General features: G+C 41.8%; 4 protein-coding genes across 7 annotated transcripts in view; 1 reads left to right on the forward strand and 3 right to left on the reverse strand.

Moving 5' to 3' along the window:
• Positions 1-24,572, forward strand: part of LOC122981346 (nuclear factor 7, ovary-like) — a 504,535-nt gene that overhangs the window by 145,409 nt on the left and 334,554 nt on the right. The gene's annotated exons all lie outside the window — the stretch shown is intronic.
• The window catches only part of LOC122981347 (nuclear factor 7, ovary-like), a 49,209-nt gene that overhangs the window by 9,641 nt on the left and 14,996 nt on the right, over positions 1-24,572 (reverse strand). The window contains exon 4 of the transcript XR_006403214.1: positions 18,608-18,727. The gene's annotated coding sequence lies outside the window, so the exon portion shown is untranslated. The remainder of the gene's footprint in view (positions 1-18,607; positions 18,728-24,572) is intronic.
• Positions 590-4,125, reverse strand: LOC122981344 (zinc-binding protein A33-like). Of its 2 annotated transcripts, none has more exons than XM_044350031.1 (2): positions 3,815-4,125; positions 590-2,831 (listed from the first exon to the last, which is right to left on the reverse strand). In XM_044350031.1, exon 2 carries the CDS (start codon positions 2,812-2,814, stop codon positions 1,417-1,419), a length of 1,398 nt encoding a protein of 465 aa, XP_044205966.1. In that variant the 5' UTR covers positions 2,815-2,831; positions 3,815-4,125; the 3' UTR covers positions 590-1,416. The 2 variants fall into 2 exon arrangements, with proteins under 2 accessions (XP_044205966.1, XP_044205965.1); XM_044350030.1 differs by lacking the exon at positions 3,815-4,125 and adding an exon at positions 2,941-3,051.
• Positions 590-21,837, reverse strand: LOC122981345 (nuclear factor 7, brain-like). Of its 3 annotated transcripts, none has more exons than XM_044350035.1 (3): positions 21,585-21,837; positions 19,170-20,601; positions 590-1,414 (listed from the first exon to the last, which is right to left on the reverse strand). In XM_044350035.1, exon 2 carries the CDS (start codon positions 20,582-20,584, stop codon positions 19,190-19,192), a length of 1,395 nt encoding a protein of 464 aa, XP_044205970.1. In that variant the 5' UTR covers positions 20,585-20,601; positions 21,585-21,837; the 3' UTR covers positions 590-1,414; positions 19,170-19,189. The 3 variants fall into 3 exon arrangements, with proteins under 3 accessions (XP_044205970.1, XP_044205968.1, XP_044205967.1); XM_044350033.1 differs by lacking the exon at positions 21,585-21,837 and adding an exon at positions 20,711-20,821; XM_044350032.1 differs by lacking the exon at positions 21,585-21,837 and having other exon boundaries at positions 19,170-20,702.

The following is a 24,572-nucleotide window of genomic DNA, read 5'->3' on the forward strand; positions in this document are numbered from 1 at the left end:
CAATGAGGTGATGAGTAAAGTTTTATCTCAGTAGTCAGCGCAGTCGTCTCTGATCTGAGACTCCAGTTAGAGACCCGGTGTGGGGACCTCCTTCATAAGGTAGTTTATTCATGAACACTTATTGTAACACTTTAATTTTCTAAAAGTAAAAGTGTAATAAAAACAAAAACAGGATTTTTAAGCCTCTTTCCACTTTTATTCAAATACAAATACAAATACTGGGATCTCTGCACATCCCTCGTGTCACAGATTAGCATGAAAAAAAACAAAGTACATTAAATTGATGAAGGCGATCTCATCCTGAGGAGGACAGCAGGAGTCCGTCCTCCTCTGCCCCCCCCCTCCATATTCCGTATAGAAACTTAACACAAAATACTGGACATTAATAGTTTTTTTTACAGTCGGCTGTATCAGGAGTTTACAGGTAGAAAACTGCTTTGTTTTTATTGATTGATCTGTTGATTGTATGTACACGGCCACAGTAGCTCTGTATGTCCGCAGTGAAACCAGAGAGCTCACAGAGAAACTTGATCCATCATTATAGATACGTTTATTTTAATAAGTTCAGTGAATCAGTGCGCTGATTGCACAGCACAGCACAGTGTAATCAGACGAGAGTGTGGCCTGACACACAAACATCAGCTGACTTTCTCTGTGATAACACTAACACAAACAAACTACTGGAAGCACTCAGTAAGTTGATCCACATAACGTAGGTGACTCCAGCGTGCTGTTTGTTTTATGATCCTTTGAAAACAGACTCGATAGAGAAAAACGTTTTGTAAATGAAAATAAGCCTCAGGAAAGAGATGTTATGCTGCTGCTCACTAACTTTGTCTCTGCTTTCTTTGTCTTTGGTGCTCTGCTGGACGTAAACACATCGTGAGTCAGTCTGATTGGACGTCATGTCTGCAATGCATTCTGGTTGTTGTAGGATTCCCCCCTAAGAACAGTATAAATAATCTACACATTTGTTCTTAGTTTTCTATAGTCAAAGGGCACCTAATTCAAAAATAATTGCACATTTCTACTACACAGGTGATCTAGTTTAAAGAAATCCTCATATTGACAGCGGTGAGTTTTTCCTTTAATGTTTGAAAACTATAATTTCAACATACAGTCATTGATTCTTGGCTGCTGGTCTTCATGGATCCACATCGACATCAGAAAACATTAACAACTATTGAAAATGATACAGTATCAATAAAAAACTAAAAATAAGGCTGAAGACACAAACTATAAAGATCAGAAAATAAAACAACTAAAACAACATGAACATATTTTGGAATAATGAGACAGCAGCAGGACAGAAGCTTCAGAGGTTAAATTCAGCCACTTTTCCCTTTAAGAAATAAATGACAGTAATTATAAGAACCATCATCATCATCATCATCATCATCATCATCATCATCGTCTCTAACTGCTCTGTTCCACTGTCACAGAGACCTTCAGTGGGGAAATCTTCAGTGGGAGTTTATTCCAAGTGTCAATGTATGGAAACAGTGTGTCACTGAAAGTGTGTGTGAAGGTGTGTATGTGTGTGTTAGTATCAGGATCAGAGAACGACAGATTTCCTCTGTTCCAGTCCAGATTCACTCTGATCCTCTGGAACTTCTTCTTCACTGGGAGAACAGTGTCTGGAGCTGATGGTGACCATGCTGAGTATTTACCTTTAGAGAACCATATTCTCCATAATCCAGACTCTATGAATCCCTTCCTCTGGACAGACTCTGAGAACACACCCAGTGACCAGTATGTATTGTCTCCAACCTCGACATCCCAGCTGTGAGTCCCTGAGTTAAAGCCCTCAGAGCCAAGAACAGAGTAGGAGTAGAAGTCAAACCTCTCTGGATTATCAGGAAGCTGCTGTTTCTCTCCTAGTCTCACACTGGTCAGATCTTCAGACAGGATGAGTCTCGGATCAGCAGTGTTTGGATCCAGAATGACAGGAGTGTAGGAGACCATCTCCTTCATGTTGTTCCAGATGTTGAAGGTCAGGTTGCCCAGGTGTTTGGTCTGGTCTATCAGAGCTCCTGAGGGCAGCTGTGGATCATCCAGCAGGGGGCAGCACTGGACTCTTTCCACTGCAGCCTTGTAGTTGTGCAGGAATGAGACGTCTTCAGCTCTCAGCTCCTCCTCTGTGGCTCTGACTGTGTGTGAAAGAGCTGCTATCTCTCTGCTTAGAGCCTCCATCTTCTCCTTCATCATCTGACTCTTCTGCTCCTCTTCCTCCCTCAGAGCAGCCATCCTGGCCTCCTCTTCCTCTTCTAGAAACTGGTGAAGCTTCTTAAACTGCTCCTTAATCTGCCTCTCTGTGTGTTGGGCCTGGACCTTAATGTGTTGTGCTGTTTGATCAAACTTCACTTTAACTTCTTCACAAACCTTTAACTTCTTCTTTAAAGGCTCCAGAGTTTCCTCAAGTTTCTTCTTGTGTTGTCGTGCAGCTTCATCGACGGGTCTGAATCTGTGGTTGGTGTGTTTTTCTGAATCTCTGCAGACGACACACACTGGCTGCTGATGGTCCAGACAGAAGAGTTTGAGTTTCTCAGAGTGCAGACTGCAGAGAGCCTCTGAAGCTCTCTGATCTCTGTCCTGTAAGAAGGACTCACACAGGTTCTTTAACACCAGGTTACAAGGTGGTTCTTCCCTTGAAGATCTTCTCTTACAAACTGGACACTGACGTGTTTGTTTCTGTCTCCACCAGCTCTTCAGACAGTCTTTACAGAAGCTGTGGCTACATGACAGAAGAACAGGATCTCTAAAGACGTCCTGACAGACCGGACAGCGGAGATCCTCCTCTGATCTGGAAGCCATTTTGTCTCCGAGTGAAGCTGAAAACACAGCAGACATAAAGTACAGTCAGTCATGGCTCCCCTCCCTCCTCTACTAACCTCACTGACATTTACTTTCACTTTGACTCCAGTTTTTAGTCAAACTCACATTCAGTGTGTGGAGAGTCAGCAGGTTGAAGCAGCAGAGTTCTAGTTTTCACTTTTCTCTCCTGTAGCTGTTCTCACTCAGAGGAAGCTGTTAGTTTGGTCTGAAGGTGAATCTGATTGTCTGTTTTTCAGTCTGTGTGTCTCTTTAGAGACGAAGAATAAACTGTTTCCTGCTTTGTCTCAGGTGAGTCAGCTGAGGGGCGGAGCTTTGTCAGACCTCTTCTGATAAATGCTGTTGCTTCACATGTAAAACAGAGTGTGTTTCATTTAAAAGTTCAAAGATACACCTACCAACTCCTCTAAAGATTAATGACTAACAGATTTTATCTGATTCCATCTGTACAGTACAGAACAAGCTTTTATTGTGCAGGAACTTAAGGTTCACATAGCAGTGATGTAGGCAGAAACTGTATTTTGGGTGGGCCATCTTTTCCCAGAAAAACTGACTCATGAAAAGTTAGAAGAAGAAAAAAAGAATAAACAGACAAACTGAAAAACGAGCGACGACTTCGCAACGTTCTGCATCACAAAGTCAATAACAGTAAAACACTGTCTATCAAACATGCTCAACCAACAGAGCATCAGATTATAAAGGCTGTACCCAACAGTACACACAAAAAGCGTCTTTTACAGCCTGTACAGACTAAAACAGAGTGTGTTTCATTTAAAAGTAAAACACAGCGGACGAGACGTTCAAACAGGAAGTCAGTTGTGTTTCCTGCTATTGAAAGTTTCTCAGTCACTTTGACTTGTGTTTTTTCAGTCAGCAGCAGGTTGAAGTTGAACTATTTCACTACTTCAGGTCTTCAGTGCTTCCTGCTGTAACTGTCCTCTCTCAGTTTAAATCACAGCTTTGTAATGAAGGTAAATCTTACCGTCTGTCTGCCTCCTTCCAGTGAAGCTGAACAGTAAGAACCTGTTTCCTGCTTTGTGTCACATGATATCCTGTAAGAGGTGGAGCTTATTAAAGGAACAGATGATAAATATGATGAATACGATCCGTCGCGCTGCTTTGAGATCACATCATCATGTCAACATAACTTTCATGGGAAGAGCACAAAGAGAAGATGATGATGATGTGATGAAGCTCTGTCAGCTGTCTGCATCTCAAATGGAAAAAATACACAAGAAACCAAACTCATCTCCACTGTTATTCTACTGGTTTTTAAAGAGACATGAAAAACATGACAACACTGGTACTGTGGTGTATTTTCATTAAAAGTCATTGGTGTGCTTAAAGACAATATTAAGCTATGCAGATTGATTTTATAAGTTTATAAGCAATAAGGGCTAGTGTGATACAATTTGTATTGGTGTAGTTATAATGTCATGAACCATATTTAATCACAATGTACGTATAGAGGCACGGTAGAAGAATCATAATCATACACTGGAGAAATTTGAGTGTGTTTGTATTACATGTCACTTTGCTTGGGTCTGCTAAAGTCTTCACCTTTCAAAAATACTCTCTGGAGGAGATCAAGAAATAAGGGTGTAAAATGACTAGAATAACTTATAAAAAATAAAAGGCCAGAAGACAACTTGGCAATAATGGTGTAAAATGATTCCCAATACTTATATAAAAATTGGATATAATCAGGTAGAATTGAATATGCCAGTACATATCCTCAAACACCTCAAAACCTGTTTTGAAGAGTTTTGACCAACAACGAGAGACGGAGATAAAAGTAACATAATAATTGGTCAAAAATTAGGGAGGGTGGATGATAAGGTGTGACCTAAGCCGACCCAAGGGCATAAAAACAATGCCCCAAAGAAAAAACCTTTGGAGCGATTTGGTTTGTTGTAAAGTGCTGATTGCTTCCCTTTTTTGCCGGCATTAAAGAACACTTTGCTGCTTGGACCTCTGACTCCCTTTTTATTTTCAAGAGAGAGTTTTTTGCTCTGGTACCTTTTTCTGCAACAATTTGATACAAAAGTACCAACACAACTGTAGCACCACTAATAAAACCTCACAGTAACATGACATCAGCTATATATTAAACCAGGTAAATGATCTATTCCTCTGAACCTAACCTGTCTAAATTTAAGCAATTATAAGAGGCCAAGTAGCTGGTGTAATATGTGTTAAGTGTTTTTGTCTGTCTTTTGATGTTTGTGTTTGCTATGCCTTAGCAAAACCATGGTGTGGAAAGGAATGAATGTGATGAGATCATATTTAATGTATGTATAGCTGTTTGGATGTTAGCAACTGTGGTTTTTGCGGGAGGGTTGATTAGGTTGGCAATAAATCAGAGATAGCTAGAAAGATCAGAGCAGTATTTCCCTGACACCCAATGTAAAATTTTGGCATCAAGGTAGGAGTCGCATCGCATTTCCATCCTGCAACATTCATTAAGTTGAATCTGGTAGACTGGAATGCTATGGGACTCAACAAGCAAAAAAAGATTTAAGTGTTGAAGTTTTCTTAACCCAATGTAAAAAAAAAAATTTTAAGCGTTGGGTTGGGAGCTGCATGTTATCTCCATCCTGGAACATTCATTAAGTTGAATCTGGTAGATTGGAATAGCATGGAACGCAACCAGCCCAACAGATCAAATGTTGAGGTTTTCTTAAATTAGACTGCTGCCAGTATTGTGCCATACCTAATCAAAACAAACACAAGTGTGAGTTTTTGTAAGCACTTAGAGTCAAAGAAAGGTCATGCCTTTACGATAAAGGCATATCTGAAAGTTCACGATACCACTCCCAAAGAGTGGGGAGTCTGCATGGGTGAACAAAATATATCTCGAGAAATAGAAATTAGCGTTTTAGGGTAAAACGAGCTGTCATGCCTCTAGGATAAGGGCATATCTTTTTACATCATCTAGAAGAGGTGATAATTCTGTTAAAGTTAGTATGAAGTAGTGTACATAAATATATATACATGTATGAAATGTAATCAAAAGGCCCCTTTTTAGTGTTAAAAAGCGTATGAGCTTGAGTCTAAAAAAGAGAAGAAAAAGAAACTCAAAAACAATAGATAATAAGCCTGGGCGTAGTGCCAAGGCAGGGACCTTCAAGCCTGTACATGAGTCTGGGCGCGAAGCCAGAACTGTTGTAGATAAGGAGTGCAGAGCAGTCTCTCACACACACACACACACACACTTACACACATACACACATACACACACATACGCACACGCGTACACGCACCCACACACACACATACACACACGCACCTACACACACTCATACTCACGCACATACACACACATACACACACATACACAGGTGCAGAAAAGGTGTATGATTGTGTTGAACATACTAGAATAGCTCAAAACAACATAAAATATTGCAGAATAAAGGGGAAAAAGACACAAACACACAAGAGTAAAACTAAATAAATAGAACAGAGTGTAAAAATAGTGAATGGCTCAACAGAGAGAAGAAAGTGATAGTGATGATGAGAGATTGACCCCCAGTCATTTTTTAAATAAGGGAAATGTGGAAACTAAAGGCGTAAAAACACATTTTTGGCTGGAACACACATATTTTGACGAGGACGGCATAGAACACTGGCAGACTGAACAAGAAATTAACCAGAAATTGTGGCAGCTGACAAAGATCATAAATTTGAATCAAACAAAAGAAGAGTTCCCAGCAGTACCTTGGGAAGACGTGATACGCAGTTTATGGGTGCCATTCACCCTAGCCGCAATATTAGAAAACCTGTGCCTAAACCCCAAAGGTGCAGCTATTCTTCCTTTGCGCCCTTTTTTAGGAATCCCTGAAAATTTAGCAATCGCAGGGAGACGTAGGGGGGCAATAGATCCGCGGCTGCAGATTTGGATTGTTCCCAGGAACGTAGAGTGGGAGACAGGTAAATTTGGGTATCTCGAAAAACCCGAGCGGAAGACGGGAGTGAGTTCTTAAAGTACAACCCAGAGTTAGTACCAAAGTTAAAACAGGCTACTACAGTAGGCAAAATATTGGTTTTGATACTAACAAGGGAAGACGGACAGCCAGAAATCACCAGAAAAGAAGGCAGTGCTAAACAAGGAGTGATGGGAGTTAAAATAACAAAACAGGAAGGACTGCTAACCCCAGTGGAGTTAGTGATAAGACAGCATCCAGACCAGGTCAAACAAATAAGACATTGTATGAAGACGTGGCATAAGCGAACAACAGGCATCCTTCAGTGGCCTGAGAAGGGGATTTTCGATGTGGCCTGCTGTAAAGAAGTAGAAGCTAACATCAAACACTACAAGGCAAAAGACACCAGCAACAGCAGGGAAGGCAAGCGTGCCAGAGAACGTGAAGTGCTCAGATGGTTTAGAGACACTGCTAAGCAACATATATTGGACATAAAACAGATGCCCGCTTTAAAGAGCAAGAAAAAGGAGGCAGAGCAGCAAATTACCCCCTCAGCTCCGATGGAAACAAGCCAGCCACCTCCATATTCCCCCCAGCAAGAGGCTGTACGAGTAAAACATTGCCCACTGGTGGGACGAGAAGCTAAAGCAGAGGGAGAAATCACCAGACGATTCACATTGAACTGGGACACACAAGATCTTCCAGCGCGCAATGAGTCATCAAGGGTATCAACTGCCTCCTCTCTCTGTGAGGAAGAGAGAGGAAGTGTGCGGTTCGACGACGCCTATGAGACTTACAGGCAAACTACACGCTCCCTGGAGGATGAATTAGATACAGATAAAGCCAGGACAGCATATCTCGATGCCTGTGAGACTTATGGACAGAAGACACGCTCCCAGGTGGACAAATTAGACCCAAACAAAGCCAAGACAACATATAACGACAAGGAAATGACAGCCTGTGGATCAGAGAGACGACACACCTTACCTGTACAGAGCCAGAAAAAGGAGGAATTCAGCCAAAAGGGGTCACAGTATACAGAACAACGATACCGAACTGACGACATAATGACACCCCGTGCTCATTCCCTCCCAAAAGGTGAGGGGACTCAGCTCCCATCACCAAGAGGAGCTCACACAGTGGAAGATGAAGTGGAGGGAAAAAGACGCCGAGCAATATTACGTGAGGAGTTTACGAGAGCAAAAGAAAGCCTAGAGGAGCGTCTGCAGAAAGAGCAGAGAGAACGAGAAATGCTAAAAGATTTGGAAAAAAAATGGCTGGTGCTGGAACATCTGGAGGAGATGGAACAACTGGAAGAGATGCAAAGACATTCAAGAGTATTAGAAGGGGAATCAATAGAATTGGCGGAAAGGACAACTAGGCCAGAAGCCTCTTTCAGCCCCTTAGATATGCAACTCCGAAATGGAAAAACTACAGGATCAAACGCTAAACAGGCCCCCCCTCACCAGATGCCATTACCAAACCAGACTCCTCAATATACTCCGTGGTCCTTCTGTGACATGATTGGTCTAGCAGGAAGACTGCCAGACTTGAATGAGGGAGCATATAAGTGGATCACAGCATTAGAAGAAAGCACAGCAGGAGTCACTTTGGCGTTGGGTGACATCAAAGCATTGCTCATGCACATGGCAGGAACTGCTGCTACAGAAGAAGTTTTTAAGGGAGCACACATGCCGGTGGTGCTGTTAGGAAACAGCCACGATCCATTAGGATTTAATGGATATCGGAGCCGAATATGGGCCCAGCTGAGGAAACAATACCCTGAAAAGATGGACCCATCTAAATTGGAGGGAGAAAGGCTAAGGGATGAAGAGTGTCCTGCAAAATTCCTAAGGTCTTTTCAAAATAAATGGAGGGAGGAAACTGGTGGAGCATGGAACGAGAACAGCACAACTGAAAGCCTGTTCAAGGTTATGGCAAAGAAAGCCATGCCACAAGAAGTGCAAAAGCGCTTGGATAATGTAGTAGGGCTGATGAAAATGGATTGGCCTCTGTTTTCTGAACATCTTGTACATCATGTGGAAAAAACAAAAATACAGGCTCCAGTAGTGGCAGTGGAACAACCTTTAGCTCCACAGTCTGCAACACCCCAGACACCCAAACAGCCCCAAGCGCAGCCTGAAGTCACACCTGTGACGCCACCTGCTTCCCTACCACCTATTCATGTGCATGTTAACCAGCCTGAGGTAAATCAAGGGCCCCCCTATAGAGGACAGCCGAGGTCAAGGGGAGGAAACTATCGCCCAGGGAGAGGAAGAGGACAAAATACACAGATGAACAGACAAACACAGTCCCAAAACCAGTCCAACCCTAACCAGGTTGAAGAAATGTTGTGTTGGGGGTGCGACCAGAAAGGACACCGCTGAAGGGACTGCCCCACCAATCCATGGGTGGGACCAGCCAAAGATTGGCAATAGGGGCGCCTAGAGAAGCCAGAGGGGGTACACATGACACCGGTCGTCTCAACACAACCACAAGAAGAACCCACTGTTGCCGTTGAAATACAGAGTCGAAAATACACCTTTATGGTGGACACAGGAGCCACATACTCCTGTATAGGCACCGGAGGTTCCTCACTTCCCCTCTCAGGACAATCCATCCAAACTGTAGGCTTCTCTGGGACAACCCAAATAATTCCCCTAACACGACCGGTGCATATGATAGTATCAGGAAAATCAATAACGGCACCCCTACTCTATTCAGAAAGCACCCCTATCAACCTATTGGGATGAGACATCCTGTGCCCACTAAAGGCAACTATCACCTGCACCCACACAGGTCTCAAATTGGACTTAAAAGACAGTGTTTCAAGCATGATGGCAGTCCAAGTGCTAAAGGAATTTGAAAAACCAACTACTCATGTTCAGCCTGCAGTATATTGGATTCAATGGCCACCCAACCCAGAGCTAATACAACAGTGGAACACCTGGAAAGCATGGGTACAAAGAGAGCTGCCCTCTGCATTTGAACCACAACTGCCACTGCACTGTACTATGCTGTATGATGAAACCCAACAACACGCGGATTACAGAGAATGTTGGCAAGAGCTGGTGGGTGGAAAAATATTCTCCATGGTGTGTCAGGACCTCTATGTAGGACCACAAGGAGCTGCAGCAGCAGTCATCCTGCCACCAGAATTGCGCAATTGGTTCCAAGTGGCCAACTCCACCCCACATGTCACTCTCATGGTTGCAGTTGGAAAAAAGGCTAAGGACATGGGACCTATGGTGAAGGAAGCCTTACAAATAACAACATGGAAACCAACTCAAAAAGACCATGTGCAGTCCTTTGCCAGTGGACAATATCTGAAAATATCCCTACGAACGTATGATGAAGGCACTGGGATCCAAGTGTTGCTCAGCCAGAGATCTCCTACTCAAGCGCCACTCTCAGAAGAACACAGTGTGCTATTACTACAGATACCTCAGGAGCTGTGGTCACAACATAAAACAGATATAGGGCTGGTTAGGTCAGCGCAGCCGGTCCAAATTAAAACAAAACAGGACATCATATTGCCGTATAAAAAACAATACCCGCTAAAGCCCCATCAAATAGCAGGTATAGAACCCACTATCAAGGGCTTGGTAGCAGCAGGCGTGCTAAAACCAACAAAAAGTCCGTGCAACACACCAATTTTTCCTATCAAGAAACCACACTCAAATGATTATCGATTGGTACATGATTTGCGTGCCATTAACGCTATTGTAGACGTAGAAACGCCAGTGGTCCCAGACCCACACACTCTGTTGTCTAATATTCCTCATGATGCCTGCTGGTACACAGTCATTGATCTATGTTCAGCATTCTTCAGTGTACCATTGCATCTAGACTCACAATACTTGTTTGCCTTTACATATAAAAACCAGCAGTATACTTATACACGTCTTACGCAAGGCTACGTGGACAGCCCATCAATTTTTAATAGAGTTCTAGCCAATGATTTGCAACATCTAAGCGTCACTAGCACAGTGCTACAGTATGTAGATGATCTGTTGGTTTGTAGTCTGACAAAAGAACAATGTGTACAAGACTCACTCTCAGTTCTACAGGCTTTAGCAAAAGGGGGACATAAGGTGAGCAAAGACAAACTGCAGTTTTGCCAAACACAGGTAGAGTATTTAGGAAGACAGCTATGTGGTGATAAACGAGCAATCGCTCCCTCACAAATCGAGGCAGTATCAAAAGCTCCAAAACCTCAGACAGTGGGCCACATGCTGTCATTCCTGGGAATGACTGGATTTAGTTGACCGTGGATCTGCGACTATGCTATAAAAACAGCCCCACTACGCGGCCTAATTCGTGCTGCAGGACAAACAAATGGCTCAGCTGAGTTGCAATGGACTGCTGAAGCTGAGGGCGCATTTTTGGCTTTAAAACACGACCTGCAACAAACACCAGTGTTAGGTAATCCTAACTATGCTAATGTTTTTCATTTATATGTTGCAGAAAAAGCAGGCTATGCGTGTGCGGTACTAATGCAGGATACTCCAACAGGTAAGCAACCACTAGCATACTATAGTACCAAATTGGACAACATTGAAACAGGTCTGCCACCCTGCTATCAGGGGTTAGCAGCAGCTGCCATTGCCTTTCAGAAGGCATCAGCTATCACAATGGGCCATCCAACCATTTTGTACACATCTCATCAGCTGCACGCTTTGATCACGAGCCCCAGATTTGTGTTAACACAAGCAAGACGAACAGGCTATGATGTAATCCTCTCAGCCCCAGAACTCACAGTTCAACGATGCACTATAGTTAATCCAGCCACACGCATGATGCTGCCTATAGAAGGCACACCACATGATTGTGTCCAGTCTACAGATGTGTTCCTACGTCCTCGTCAAGACCTGCATAACCAGCCTATAATTGCAGAACTTACACTTTTTGTAGATGGTTCTTTTTTCAGGGATGCTAAAGGAAACCACGCTGGATATGCTATAATACAGTTGCATCCCGACGATACCTTTACGGAAGTACAAACATTGAAATTGCCTCAGCCTTGTTCAGCACAATTGGCAGAAATTAAGGCTTTGACTGCGGCATGTCATTTGGCTGCAGACAAGACGCTGAATGTTTATACAGACTCACAGTATGCATATGCAGTATGCCATGTTCATGGAGTTATTTGGAAACAGAGAGGTTTTTTGAGAGCAGATGGCTCCCCAGTAACCCATGGGGAGGCTATATCAGCTCCATTGGAAGCTATACATCACCCTAAGGCACTAGCCATCATCAAATGCGCAGCACACCAAAAAACAAACTCATTGATTGCCAAGGGTAACAACTTGGCAGACGAGGCTGCAAAACGTGTAGCTACGTCCACATGTTTGGGACCACAGCTAGTGGCAGAAGATTGTGAACCCCTAACAAACTTAGCATCCCTTATTGCAGCACAACAGCAGTCAGGTCCATATGCACATTCTGCATGGCTCCAAAGGGGGGCGGTTAAAATAACAGATGAGGGTCCCTCACAGGGGCTATGGCGCAGTGCACAAGGCCACTTTGTTCTCCCCACATCACTGATACAAATTGCAATTCGTGATGCACATGGTCAGGACCATTGTGCAAGGGGGGAGGTATTGAGAAGGCTTCAGAAGGTATGGTGGTCGCCATATTTAGCGGCTATGATGGATAGAACATTGCATGAATGTGAGGTGTGTGCACAGCATAATGTAAGGAAAACATTTTCAGGACCAATAGCACACATCCCACCACCAGAAGGACCGATTCGCCACTTAATGTTAGATTTCATAGACATGACAGAACGAGTAAAAGGGTTTAGATACATCCTGGTGGTAATCGACAGATTCAGCAGATGGATAGAAGCGATCTCGACGAAAGGTCCGGACTGTAGATCAGTAGCTAAATTCTTGTGCAAAGAGGTTTTTCCGAGATTTAGAGTACCAGATACTATCAGTTCTGATAATGGGCCGTCATTTGTAGCAGAGACACTCAAAATAGCCTTAAAGATGTTAGGGATCAACCAATAGTTTGGGTGTGTGTACCATCCACAGTCTCAGGGGGCTGTGGAAAGGGCAAATGGTACCTTAAAGACGAAGCTCAGGAAAATTATGGCAGATAGCCAATACAAGGTTAACTGGGTGGATGCTTTGCCGTTGGCATTGATGTCTATGCGAACACAAATGTGAAAAAGAACTAACATGTTATCTGCAACATCTAACTCAAATACACAAGGTTGTGTTTCAACAGATAAAAACTGCGGCTGAGAGCAAGGACGTGGAAATCCCAGAACAACTGAGGACAGTCGAGCCTGGTGATTGGGTCTACGTAAAAGTATTCAAACGAAAGTGGGATCAGCCAAGACGAGAAGGACCGTTTAAGGTGATCCTAGCCACCCCAACTGCACTGAAAGTAGAGGGTAAGAGATTTTGGTTTCATCTCAACCATTGCTGCAGAGCACGAAGCCGACAAGAACCAGAAAGGGACGACAACGCCTCCCAGCTGGAAGATAGACAACAGCACCGACAAGTACCAGAAAGGGACGGCAACGCCTCCCAACTGGAAGATAGTCAACAGCACCGACAAGAACCAGAAAGGGACGACAACGCCTCCCGACAAGAGGAGAGACAGCAGTGCGGGCCTCAAGGAGAAAGAAGATCACAAAGATTAGCTGCTAGATGTAGAGAGTCAGTAAGCAGTGGGAGGAGAGACAGATAGAGGGTCAACCAGTGGTGAGCCAATGAGTAGTAGCTCAACCCCAGTCAGACAGAGTCATGAGGATCCAACAGAAGTCAGGGAAACTTCAGGTGCCTCATCAGGAGAGGGAGTATCAGCTGGAGCCATTCCCATTGAATGTAACCCACAGAGTTACTATAATTGGAAGACAAGAGCATGGGAGGAGTCCAGGGAGTAACAGACGGAAAGCGTTGCTACTAGTAGTTTTGGGGATGGGTTTAATGCTCACTAGGTATAGTAGCACAGGAAGAGTGTCAGAAGAAGAGCAGTTGGAAGAGTGTGCCCTAGCCACAGGCCTAGTAGCAGCATTAGAGGGAAAGATAGGACCCGGAGACGTGAAAATAGACACATACGCAGTCCACCAACAATGCCTGACAGAGGGGATAGTACAAATACGGGTGCAATGCTCTCACAATCAGTGTACAAACATAAGGTCCAATCGCAAAATGACTGCAGAAGAAGCGATCAAATTGACTCAGGTGTATGTGAACCATCGTAAAGTTAGAAGCTTGCAAGAAACAGTGCACCAAATTGATGAAGAGGAGGTATTAGGATGGGAGAGCAATTTGTTTTATCAATTGGTAAAATATTCTGCTAGACAGGTCAGCCAACGCGCTTGTATTACATGCTATAACTCAAAAAGACTGCCAGAAATAAAACCAATAAACCAATTCCAGGGATAAAAGAGGAAACATGTTCAAATAAATCCACTTGCTTTGCATACTGTGCAACGGTAATGGCAAGTTTGGAGAGTATAACAAATATGAATTGGACTAAAAATACATCTATATGCCCTCAACGAGTAGATAATGAACTGAACACCTGGACACCATCCTTAACTAAAATAACCAAAAAGATAAAACATCCCTTCTGTATAACAAGGGGACAAGAAATGAAAAAGAAAATGGTAGCGCTCAATGGTAAGCTGCTGCAACAAACTGAAAAGATAACATTGAAACAAATGGGGGCAATGATGGATAATGTTAGCAACTTGGGAATAGTGCTAAGTGTAGAATCAGAAGATGGTCTACGGCTAGATTATAGGTGGCTGCGTATGCCAGAACAGGGGAGACCTAAACATCTACCAAACAGCATGCCTTACTTTATATATAGTACTACAAACACTGCGGCAATACAATGTGAGCAAGTTATAATAGACCAAGGGCTACCACTGATTGTTATGAACAATAATAGGCACTACAGTCAGTTCATCTTACCATCCCTAGACAACGGCACAAGACCACTAGCAGATATATTTTGGCTGTGTGACGACAACCAACAAGTAAAAGTAACATTACCTAAAAAGTGGACAGGGATATGCGCACCAGTTATGGTAACCGGACCAATATTAAGCTATGCAGATTGATTTTATAAGTTTATAAGCAATAAGGGCTAGTGTGATACAATTTGTATTGGTGTAGTTATAATCTCATGAACCATATTTAATCACACTGTACGTATAGAGGCACGGTAGAAGAATCATAATCATACACTGGAGAAATTTGAGTGTGTTTGTATTACATGTCACTTTGCTTGGGTCTGCTAAAGTCTTCACCTTTCAAAAATACTCTCTGGAGGAGATCAAGAAATAAGGGTGTAAAATGACTAGAATAACTTATAAAAAAATAAGACGCCAGAAGACAACTTGGCAATAATGGTGTAAAATGATTCCCAATACTTATATAAAAATTGGATATAATCAGGTAGAATTGAATATGCCAGTACATATCTTCAAACACCTCAAAACCTGTTTTGAAGAGTTTTGACCAACAACGAGTGACGGAGATAAAAGTAACATAATAATTGGTCAAAAATTAGGGAGGGTGGATGATAAGGTGTGACCTAAGCCGACCCAAGGGCATAAAAACAATGCCCCAAAGAAAAAACCTTCAGAGCGATTTGGTTCATTGTAAAGTGCTGATTGCTCCCCTTTTTTGCTGGCATTAAAGAACACTTTGCTGCTTGGACCTCTGACTCCCTTTTTATTTTCAAGAGAGAGTTTTTTGCTCTGGTACCTTTTTCTGCAACAATTTGATACAAAAGTACCAACACAACTGTAGCACCACTAATAAAACCTCACAGTAACATGACATCAGCTATATATTAAACAAAAGCTGCTCAAAGATAAAAACAGTGAATCAAAGTGAAATACAAATAAACAAGAGAGCCAACAACAATAAATAAGATCAATAAAAAGCACTGATATGTTTTGGATATTTAAATGAAATGACTCTGAAAATGATCTAATGGGTTTCAGATCATTTCAAAAAGTAAACTGAGAAAAAACTTTGCAGCTGATTTTCTCAAACTTTACATTGTTATGGTTTTATATTCTTATTCAGTCCATCACGGATCTGTCAGAAGTCTGATGATATCTGTCGATATTAATAACAACAAATTCTGGCTCATGTAAGTGTTTTATTTCTTATACAATGATTTTTAAGGCCCGATTTGTTTCATACAAATATGTTAAAGTTATGTGTTGTTATGTGTTACAGAGATAAAGCTGAACTACTGACACAAGCAAAGTGCTGCCAACAGACTCCATAACCTGTTGTTCCTCTTCTCCTTTCACAAAGTCAGGCTGTAAAAAACAGACAATAAATGAAAAGTGCAAATCAATATTTATCTTTGAAGTTCTTCTACATATTACAGGCTGTGCTGTCTGTGTGTTATGGGTGTATAAATAGGTAGAGGTCTGTCTGCAATGAGGTGATGAGTAAAGTTTTATCTCAGTAGTCAGCGCAGTCGTCTCTGATCTGAGACTCCAGTTAGAGACCCGGTGTGGGGACCTCCTTCATAAGGTAGTTTATTCATGAACACTTATTGTAACACTTTAATTTTCTAAAAGTAAAAGTGTAATAAAAACAAAAACAGGATTTTTAAGCCTCTTTCCACTTTTATTGGAATACAAATACAAATACTGGGATCTCTGCACATCCCTCGTACATTTACTCAACTACTGCACTGAAGTACAGTTTTGAGGTACTTGTACTTTACTTGAGTATTTCCATGTGATGCTACTTTCTACATTTCAGAGGGAAATATTGTACTTTCTACTCCACTACATTTATTTGACAGCTTTAGTTACTTTTCAGATGAAGATTTGACACAATGGATAATATAACAAGCTTTTAAAATACAACACATTGTTAAAGATGAAACCAGTGGTTTCCAACCTTTTTAACCTAGTACTTGAGTATTTCCATGTGATGCTACTTTATACTACTCCACTATACTATACTATACTCCACTACACACTAAAAATCACTGGGTTCAAATTTTACCCAGTTTGAGTTGATAACACAAACACAGTAGGAGCCGGTTTTCGTGATATTTATTTATTTTACTGTTTGGTTGTTTACCCAAAATAAAGCTTGTTACCTTTGAGTGACTGACGCTGTCTATAAACAGGTAATAAATGTTTATAACTCAGTATAATTTATTAATAATCAGTTAATAAGTGTTTATAAGAAATAAATCTAAATGGTTTTTTTTGTTTGTTTGTTTTGCTACAGTTAAAAAACAGGAAGTCCTTCAGTTAAAGCCATTTATTGTTTGTGAAAATAAACTAAAAGCAACATAATTTACAAAAAAAGAAAAAGGGGCGGCCAGGACATCAAATCAGAGAAATATTAATAAAATTAACATCAACTTCTACTATCAACACAAACACAGTGGACACATCAGGTTGTGTCCAACAAGTTCACTAATATATTACATTATTATAGTATTACTAATATAGTATATTAGTAATAACAACAGCTGCAATAACTCCTTATATTCAGTCCAGATCAGGCCATGAAACGCTCCTGCAGTTTGTGGTTCAATGTCTCCATCTAGTGGACAAACATGTTAAAAGTTCTACATGTTGAACTGTGAGGCATTTTTCATGTATTAATGTTTTGTTTTTTATGAGTGTGTAGCCATACTGAAACTCCAGACCACAGCTGGTCAGTAAGAAGCCAACTACAGAAAAACATTTAAAAAAACACAAATAATATTCACTTGAAGAAACAATCTCACAAGTTTCTGTACAATAACAATGAAAAAACGTCTCTTCAATATGTACAACGATTAACAGAATAAAGCCTGCAGCTGTGAGGCTATCGCATGAAAAGCACTAAGATCAACCCAATGCAGGAAACTTGGTTGAAAGGTTTATTTTTGTAGTATTCCCTCTACGGTTCCCTCAAACCAGAAATGCAAAAGACAGGAAAGAAGAGTCTAAAGAGCCTGAACAGACCATGAGAGGGACCTGGGTGTGCAGTTTCTCTCTTCTCTTAAACCCCAGAAAAAACCTGTTGTCACACCCTGATTGACCAAGAGGGGAATGAACCCAGCTGCTCTCAGGTGATCTCCATTACCCTCCAATCAACCCAGAGGAGTGTTCATCGACATTCAGCTGTACGAATTCAGAACAAACGACAGCAAGTCCCAGGAATGGGTGAACAGCTGGTGATGTAATGTAAAATGTGATGTCGACTGATTTCAGCTCTGCCTCCATCAACCGCTGCACATTTCACAACAAACACCCCCGCAATGACAAGTCGTCCCCTCCCGAACACACACAGCTAAAACAACATCATGTCCTCCACAAAGCAGCAGGAAACAAGCTCCAGAGCGACGGCACATCGTAGTTTATGTTTGTTTTTCCTGTTAGTCCAGAAGTCGTAATAAGCTCACTGAGCCTACCGGATTTTAGCAAACACAGTTGGTAAAAACAAAGTTGGCGGTTTGCGGGTCGGGTCAGGTTCGGGTGGTTGATTAACGCATATTTATACGTGTTGGGCGATGCTGATTGGCTCTCACCGGTCAGCGGCCACAGCACGTCTGCAAGCACATGAAGGCGATCACCAGGATGTTGACTGCAGCTCATTTAACCACAACAGACGTCACTAATGTGATGGAATTTCTGATTCCTACATATAGAACCTGTAACAGCTGTTATTGATTACCTGTGGGACAATACCGAGAGTGGTTTAAAACAGGGCTGTAGATACCATCAATCATACTGATCGATGGTATCTACAGCCCTGGGTTTCACCTGTCAGGCTGCCTCTCCTCTCGCTGGAGGTTGTTGGAGCTGTGAGGACGACTGCAGACACGACTCACGGCTGAAAAAAGTCCACCTTAAAACTCACACGTCCACCGTAAAACTCACACGTCCACCTTAAAACACACACATCCACCTTAAAACTCACACGTCCACCTTAAAACACACACGTCCACCTTAAAACTCACACGTCCACCTTAATAAAACTCCTCTGACAGAATTATTTTATGGACAGTTATATAAATATCTTGATTATTTCATACAGATTCTTATAAACAATATATTTTAAATATTAAAACATTTTGTGATGTAATTAAACATGAACTGATTTAATGTTTGTAAAGTTTAATCTCAAATACAGTTTAACATAGTCATTGATTCTTGGCTGCTGGTCTTCATGGATCCACATCGACATCAGAAAACATTAACAACTATTGAAAATGATACAGTATCAATAAAAAACTAAAAATAAGGCTGAAGACACAAACTATAAAGATCAGAAAATAAAACAACTAAAACAACATGAACATATTTTGGAATAATGAGACAGCAGCAGGACAGAAGCTTCAGAGGTTAAATTCAGCCACTTTTCCCTTTAAGAAATAAATGACAGTAGTTATAAGAACCATCATCATCACCATCATCATCATCATCGTCTCTAACTGCTCTGTTCCACTGTCACAGAGACCTTCAGTGGGGAAATCTTCAGTGGGAGTTTATCCCCAGTGTCAATGTATGGAAACAGAGTGTCAGTGAAAGTGTGTGTGAAGGTGTGTATGTGTGTGTTAGTATCAGGATCAGAGAACGACAGATTTCCTCTGTTCCAGTCCAGATTCACTCTGATCCTCTGGAGCTTCTTCTTCACTGGGAGATCAGTGTCTGGAGCTGATGGTGAAAATGCTGAGTATTCACCTTCATAGATCCCTATTCCCCATAATCCAGACCATACGTCTCCCTTCCTCTGGACAGACTCTGATAACACACCCAGTGACCAGAATGTATTGTCTCCAACCTCGACATCCCAGCTGTGAGTCCCTGAGTTAAAGCCCTCAGAGCCCAGGACAGAGCAGAAGAAGTTAATCCTCTCTGGATTATCAGGAAGCTGCTGTTTCTCTCCTCCTCTCACACTGGTCAGATCATCAGACAGGATGAGATATGGACAAACAGTGTTTGGATCCAGAATGACAGGAGTGTAGGAGACCATCTCCTTCATGTTGTTCCAGATGTTGAAGGTCAGGTTGCCCAGGTGTTTGGCCTGGTCTATCAGAGCTCCTGAGAGCAGCTGTGGATCATCCAGCAGGGGGCAGCGCTGGACTCTTTCCACTGCAGCCTTGTAGTTGTGCAGGAATGAGACGTCTTCAGCTCTCAGCTCCTCCTCTGTGGCTCTGACTGTGTGTGAAAGAGCTGCTATCTCTCTGCTCAGAGCCTCCATCTTCTCCTTCATCATCTGACTCTTCTGCTCCTCTTCCTCCCTCAGAGCAGCCATCCTGGCCTCCTCTTCCTCTCCTAGAAACTGGTGAAGCTTCTTAAACTGCTCCTTAATCTGCCTCTCTGTGTGTCGGGCCTGGACCTTAATGTGTTCTGCTGTCTGATCAAACTTCACTTTAACTTCTTCACAAACCTTTAACTTCTTCTTTAAAGGCTTCAGAGTTTCCTCAAGTTTCTTCTTGTGTTGTCGTGCAGCTTCATTGATGGATCTGATTATGTGGTTGGTGTGTTTTTCTGAATCTCTGCAGATGTGACACACTGGCTGCTGATGGTCCAGACAGAAGAGTTTGAGTTTCTCAGAGTGCAGACTGCAGAGAGCCTCTGAAGCTCTCTGATCTCTGTCCTGTAAGAAGGACTCACACAGGTTCTTTAACACCAGACTAACAGGTGGTTCTGGCTTTGAAGATCTTCTCTTACAAACTGGACACTCACGTGTTTGTTTCTGTCTCCACCAGCTCTTCAGACAGTCTTTACAGAAGCTGTGGCTACATGACAGAACAACAGGATCTCTAAAGACGTCCTGACAGACCGGACAGCGGAGATCCTCCTCTGATCTGGAAGCCATTTTGTCTCCGAGTGAAGCTGAAAACACAGCAGACATAAAGTACAGTCAGTCATGGCTCCCCTCCCTCCTCTACTAACCTCACTGACATTTACTTTCACTTTGACTCCAGTTTTTAGTCAAACTCACATTCAGTGTGTGGAGAGTCAGCAGGTTGAAGCAGCAGAGTTCTAGTTTTCACTTTTCTCTCCTGTAGCTGTTCTCACTCAGAGGAAGCTGTTAGTTTGGTCTGAAGGTGAATCTGATTGTCTGTTTTTCAGTCTGTGTGTCTCTTTAGAGACGAAGAATAAACTGTTTCCTGCTTTGTCTCAGATGAGTCAGCTGAGGGGCGGAGCTTTGTCAGACCTCTTCTGATAAATGCTGTTGCTTCACATGTAAAACAGAGTGTGTTTCATTTAAAAGTTCAAAGATACACCTACCAACTCCTCTAAAGATTAATGACTAACAGGTTTTATCTGATTCTATCTGTACAGTACAGAACAAGCTTTTATTGTGCAGGAACTTAAGGTTCACATAGCAGTGATGTAGGCAGAAAGTGTATTTTGGGTGGGCCATCTTTTCCCAGAAAAACTGACTTATGAAAAGTTAGAAGAAGAAAAAAAGAACAAACAGACAAACTGAAAAACGAGCGACGACTTCACAACGTTCTGCATCACAAAGTCAATAACAGTAAAACACTGTCTATCAAACATGCTCAACCAACAGAGCATCAGATTATAAAGGCTGTACCCAACAGTACACACAAAAAGCCTCTTTTACAGCCTGTACAGACTAAAACAGGGTGTGTTTCATTTAAAAGTAAAACACAGCGGACGAGACGTTCAAACAGGAAGTCAGTTGTGTTTCCTGCTATTGAAAGTTTCTCAGTCACTTTGACTCGTGTTTTTTCAGTCAGCAGCAGGTTGAAGTTGAACTATTTCACTACTTCAGGTCTTCAGTGCTTCCTGCTGTAACTGTCCTCTCTCAGTTTAAATCACAGCTTTGTAATGAAGGTAAATCTTACCGTCTGTCTGCCTCCTTCCAGTGAAGCTGAACAGTAAGAACCTGTTTCCTGCTTTGTGTCACATGATATCCTGTAAGAGGTGGAGCTTATTAAAGGAACAGATGATAAATATGATGAATACGATCCGTCGCGCTGCTTTGAGATCACATCATCATGTCAACATAACTTTCATGGGAAGAGCACAAAGAGAAGATGATGATGATGTGATGAAGCTCTGTCAGCTGTCTGCATCTCAAATGGAAAAAATACACAAGAAACCAAACTATAAACTACTGAGATTTAATCTAGTTGGCACATGTGAAGTCTGAAACAGAGGCAGACTGCTGAGGCTTTAGCTTCCTGGGAATGTAATTAACTGCTGGATGAAGGTCATAGACGGGAAAAATGTGTGTGTGTGTGTGTGTGTGTGTGTGTGTGTGTGTGTGTGTGTGTGTGACAGTGGCGGCTGGTGACTCAAAAAACTGGGGGGGACAGGAGGAAAACCAACAGTTTTGATGGTATTTTTCTACAGCACTTTATCACTAAACTGTCACCCTCACTCCTTTTTTGCTTCCCTTCATAGGTCATCTCCACTACTGAATTATAAATATAAGACCTATAATTACTATAAAATAAATGATAATAACACCAAACTTCATACAAAGTTTGTATATAATGTCTACAAAGTTGACATGTTAACACTTATTATTCAAGTTACTTTAAGCTAATTATTCAATATATGACTCAGCTTAAAACAAACTGAAGAAATTGTCACAACAAGAAGCCAGACCACCTGCACTCATTCACTAATCACACAACATCAACAGGTGACTGAACAACCACTCAATTAAAAACTGGATCAATTCCACATGAATGAGTGAGTCCAGACAGCTCACTGTAACTTCAACAAGTGAACTACCCACAACACATTATAGGTATATCTCTGCTACATTCTTGTTAAGTAGATAAATTCACATAACAGCCACACAGATACATGTAACTATCAGAGATGAAATTAGCAACCAAAGAGACAGAGAGAGAGAAGCTGTATCTGACTCACGTTATCTGATGTCTTCTCCTTTCTATCATGGAGATGAAGTATTCATGTCATAACATCCATTTGTAGCTGTTGGTCATCTTGTTTGTTAGTTAACAGAACTTTGTGGCTGCTGGTTAACCAGTCTGATATCACTAACAACAATGACAAACAAACTAACTCTCCTGGTTGTTTCTCCGGCTGTTTCTCTCACCAGCCTCTGCGGCGGCATCCTGCAGCTGCTGCGCTGCACAGTCCAGATCCATTCTCCCGTTAGCTTAACAACAGTCCTTAACAGTCCTTCAATGGATATATAAAGAGTCCTTCAGGGCTGCTACAACAAGCTAAATGTTGGCTAACGGAAGCAGCTATATACTGCTCCATAAAAGAAGTGACAGTTTGTCACACTCACGTTAGGGGTGTGCCCGAATACAAGTACGTTATTCAGCAAAGCACAAATAGTGGGTTTTTTCCAAATATTTGTGTCATACAAATATTTTTTAAATGATTTGTTTTTGGGAAAAATAAATAAAACAAAACACATTAAATACCAGTGAGCAGGTCGGTTACATCACTATCTCAGTGTCTCTCCTCTGCTCCGCTGTTATGTCTATCAGCAGGTCTCAATGAGGGGAGTCACATCCACCTGCTACATGACGCACATTTCTTAATTTGGACATCACTTTCATTTTCATCTCTAATTTTCTAAAATAATAAGTGTAATCAAAAAACAAAAACAGGACTTTCAAGCCTCTTTCCACTTTTATTCAAATACAAATACAAATAATTTTGCTACCTAAACAAATACAGATACAAATACAAATACTGGGCTCTCTGCACATCCCTAACTCACGTCCTTCACAGTGGTGGAGAATAGAAGATGAAATCTGGAAACTATCATTGGACCAACATGATGTCAATATTGCATTCTGGTTGTTGATTGGTTAAGGAGGAGCGCCAATTAACGTGTCTTGGCCAATCACAGATTAGCATGAAAAAAATGAAGTACATTAAATTGAGGAAGGAGATCCCGCCCCGAGGAGGACAACAGGAGCCTGTCCTCCTCTTTCCCCCACTCCCCCTCCACTGCTCCCCCACCACCACTTCACAAACACTGCCCTTTCTCCTCCTGCTCTGCAGGTGTCACTGTTGAAACATTTTAACCAAAATAGATTTTTTCCAAAGAGAGAAAAAATATTTTATAAATAATACTGAGATTTGGTATTGGTTTATTTCAACCAAATATTCTTTTTTATATTTTGATCTCCCTCTTGCCTCTCAAAAAATAGAGGAGGAACAACCTCCTCTGCCTCTATGGACCAGCATCCACTGGTGTGTGAGAATGACTGCAGACACGACTCATGGCTGAAAAAAGTGCTGCACATCTTCAGCACTTTGTAGGTGAAGAAACTCTGACTTCTGAAACCAAACCTGTTTCCTCGGTTGGGACGCCTCCATAGCTAACCATGCACTGAGCTAATTAACGTTAACAAGTAGATTCAGACAGAAACTAAACCAAAATGCTAGACATTAGGGGTGTGCCTGAATACAAACGTTATTCGGCAAAGCACAAATAGTGTTTTTTTTTATGAATATTTGTTTCATACAAATATTTTAAAAAAGATTTGTTTTCTGGAAGAAAGAAGAAAACATGTCAAATACCAGAGTGCAGGTCGGTTACATCACTATCTCAGTGTCTCTCCTCTGCTCCGCTGTTACGTCTATCAGCAGGTCTCAACGAGGGGATATATACATACAAATATTTTAAAAGTTATTTGTTAGGGGTGTTCCCCAGTGATAAAGCTGAGCTACTGACACAAGCAAAGTGCTGCCAACAGACTCTCCATAACCTGTTGTTCCTCTTTCTTCTTTCCACAAAGTTAGGTTGTAAAAAACAGACAATAAATGAAAAGTGCAAATCAATAATTATCTTTGAAGTTCTTCTACATGTTACAGGCTGTGCTGTCTGTGTG

This window comes from Thunnus albacares, chromosome 4 (assembly GCF_914725855.1).
Source record: "Thunnus albacares chromosome 4, fThuAlb1.1, whole genome shotgun sequence".
Taxonomy (NCBI): Eukaryota; Metazoa; Chordata; class Actinopteri; order Scombriformes; family Scombridae; genus Thunnus; species Thunnus albacares.

What these genes read in the sequence shown, in the direction of transcription:
- LOC122981345 (XM_044350032.1), bottom strand. Translation starts at nt 20,620, where the DNA reads ATGTCTGCTGTGTTTTCAGCTTCACTCGGAGACAAAATGGCTTCCAGA.
- LOC122981344 (XM_044350031.1), bottom strand. Translation starts at nt 2,814, where the DNA reads ATGGCTTCCAGATCAGAGGAGGATCTCCGCTGTCCGGTCTGTCAGGAC.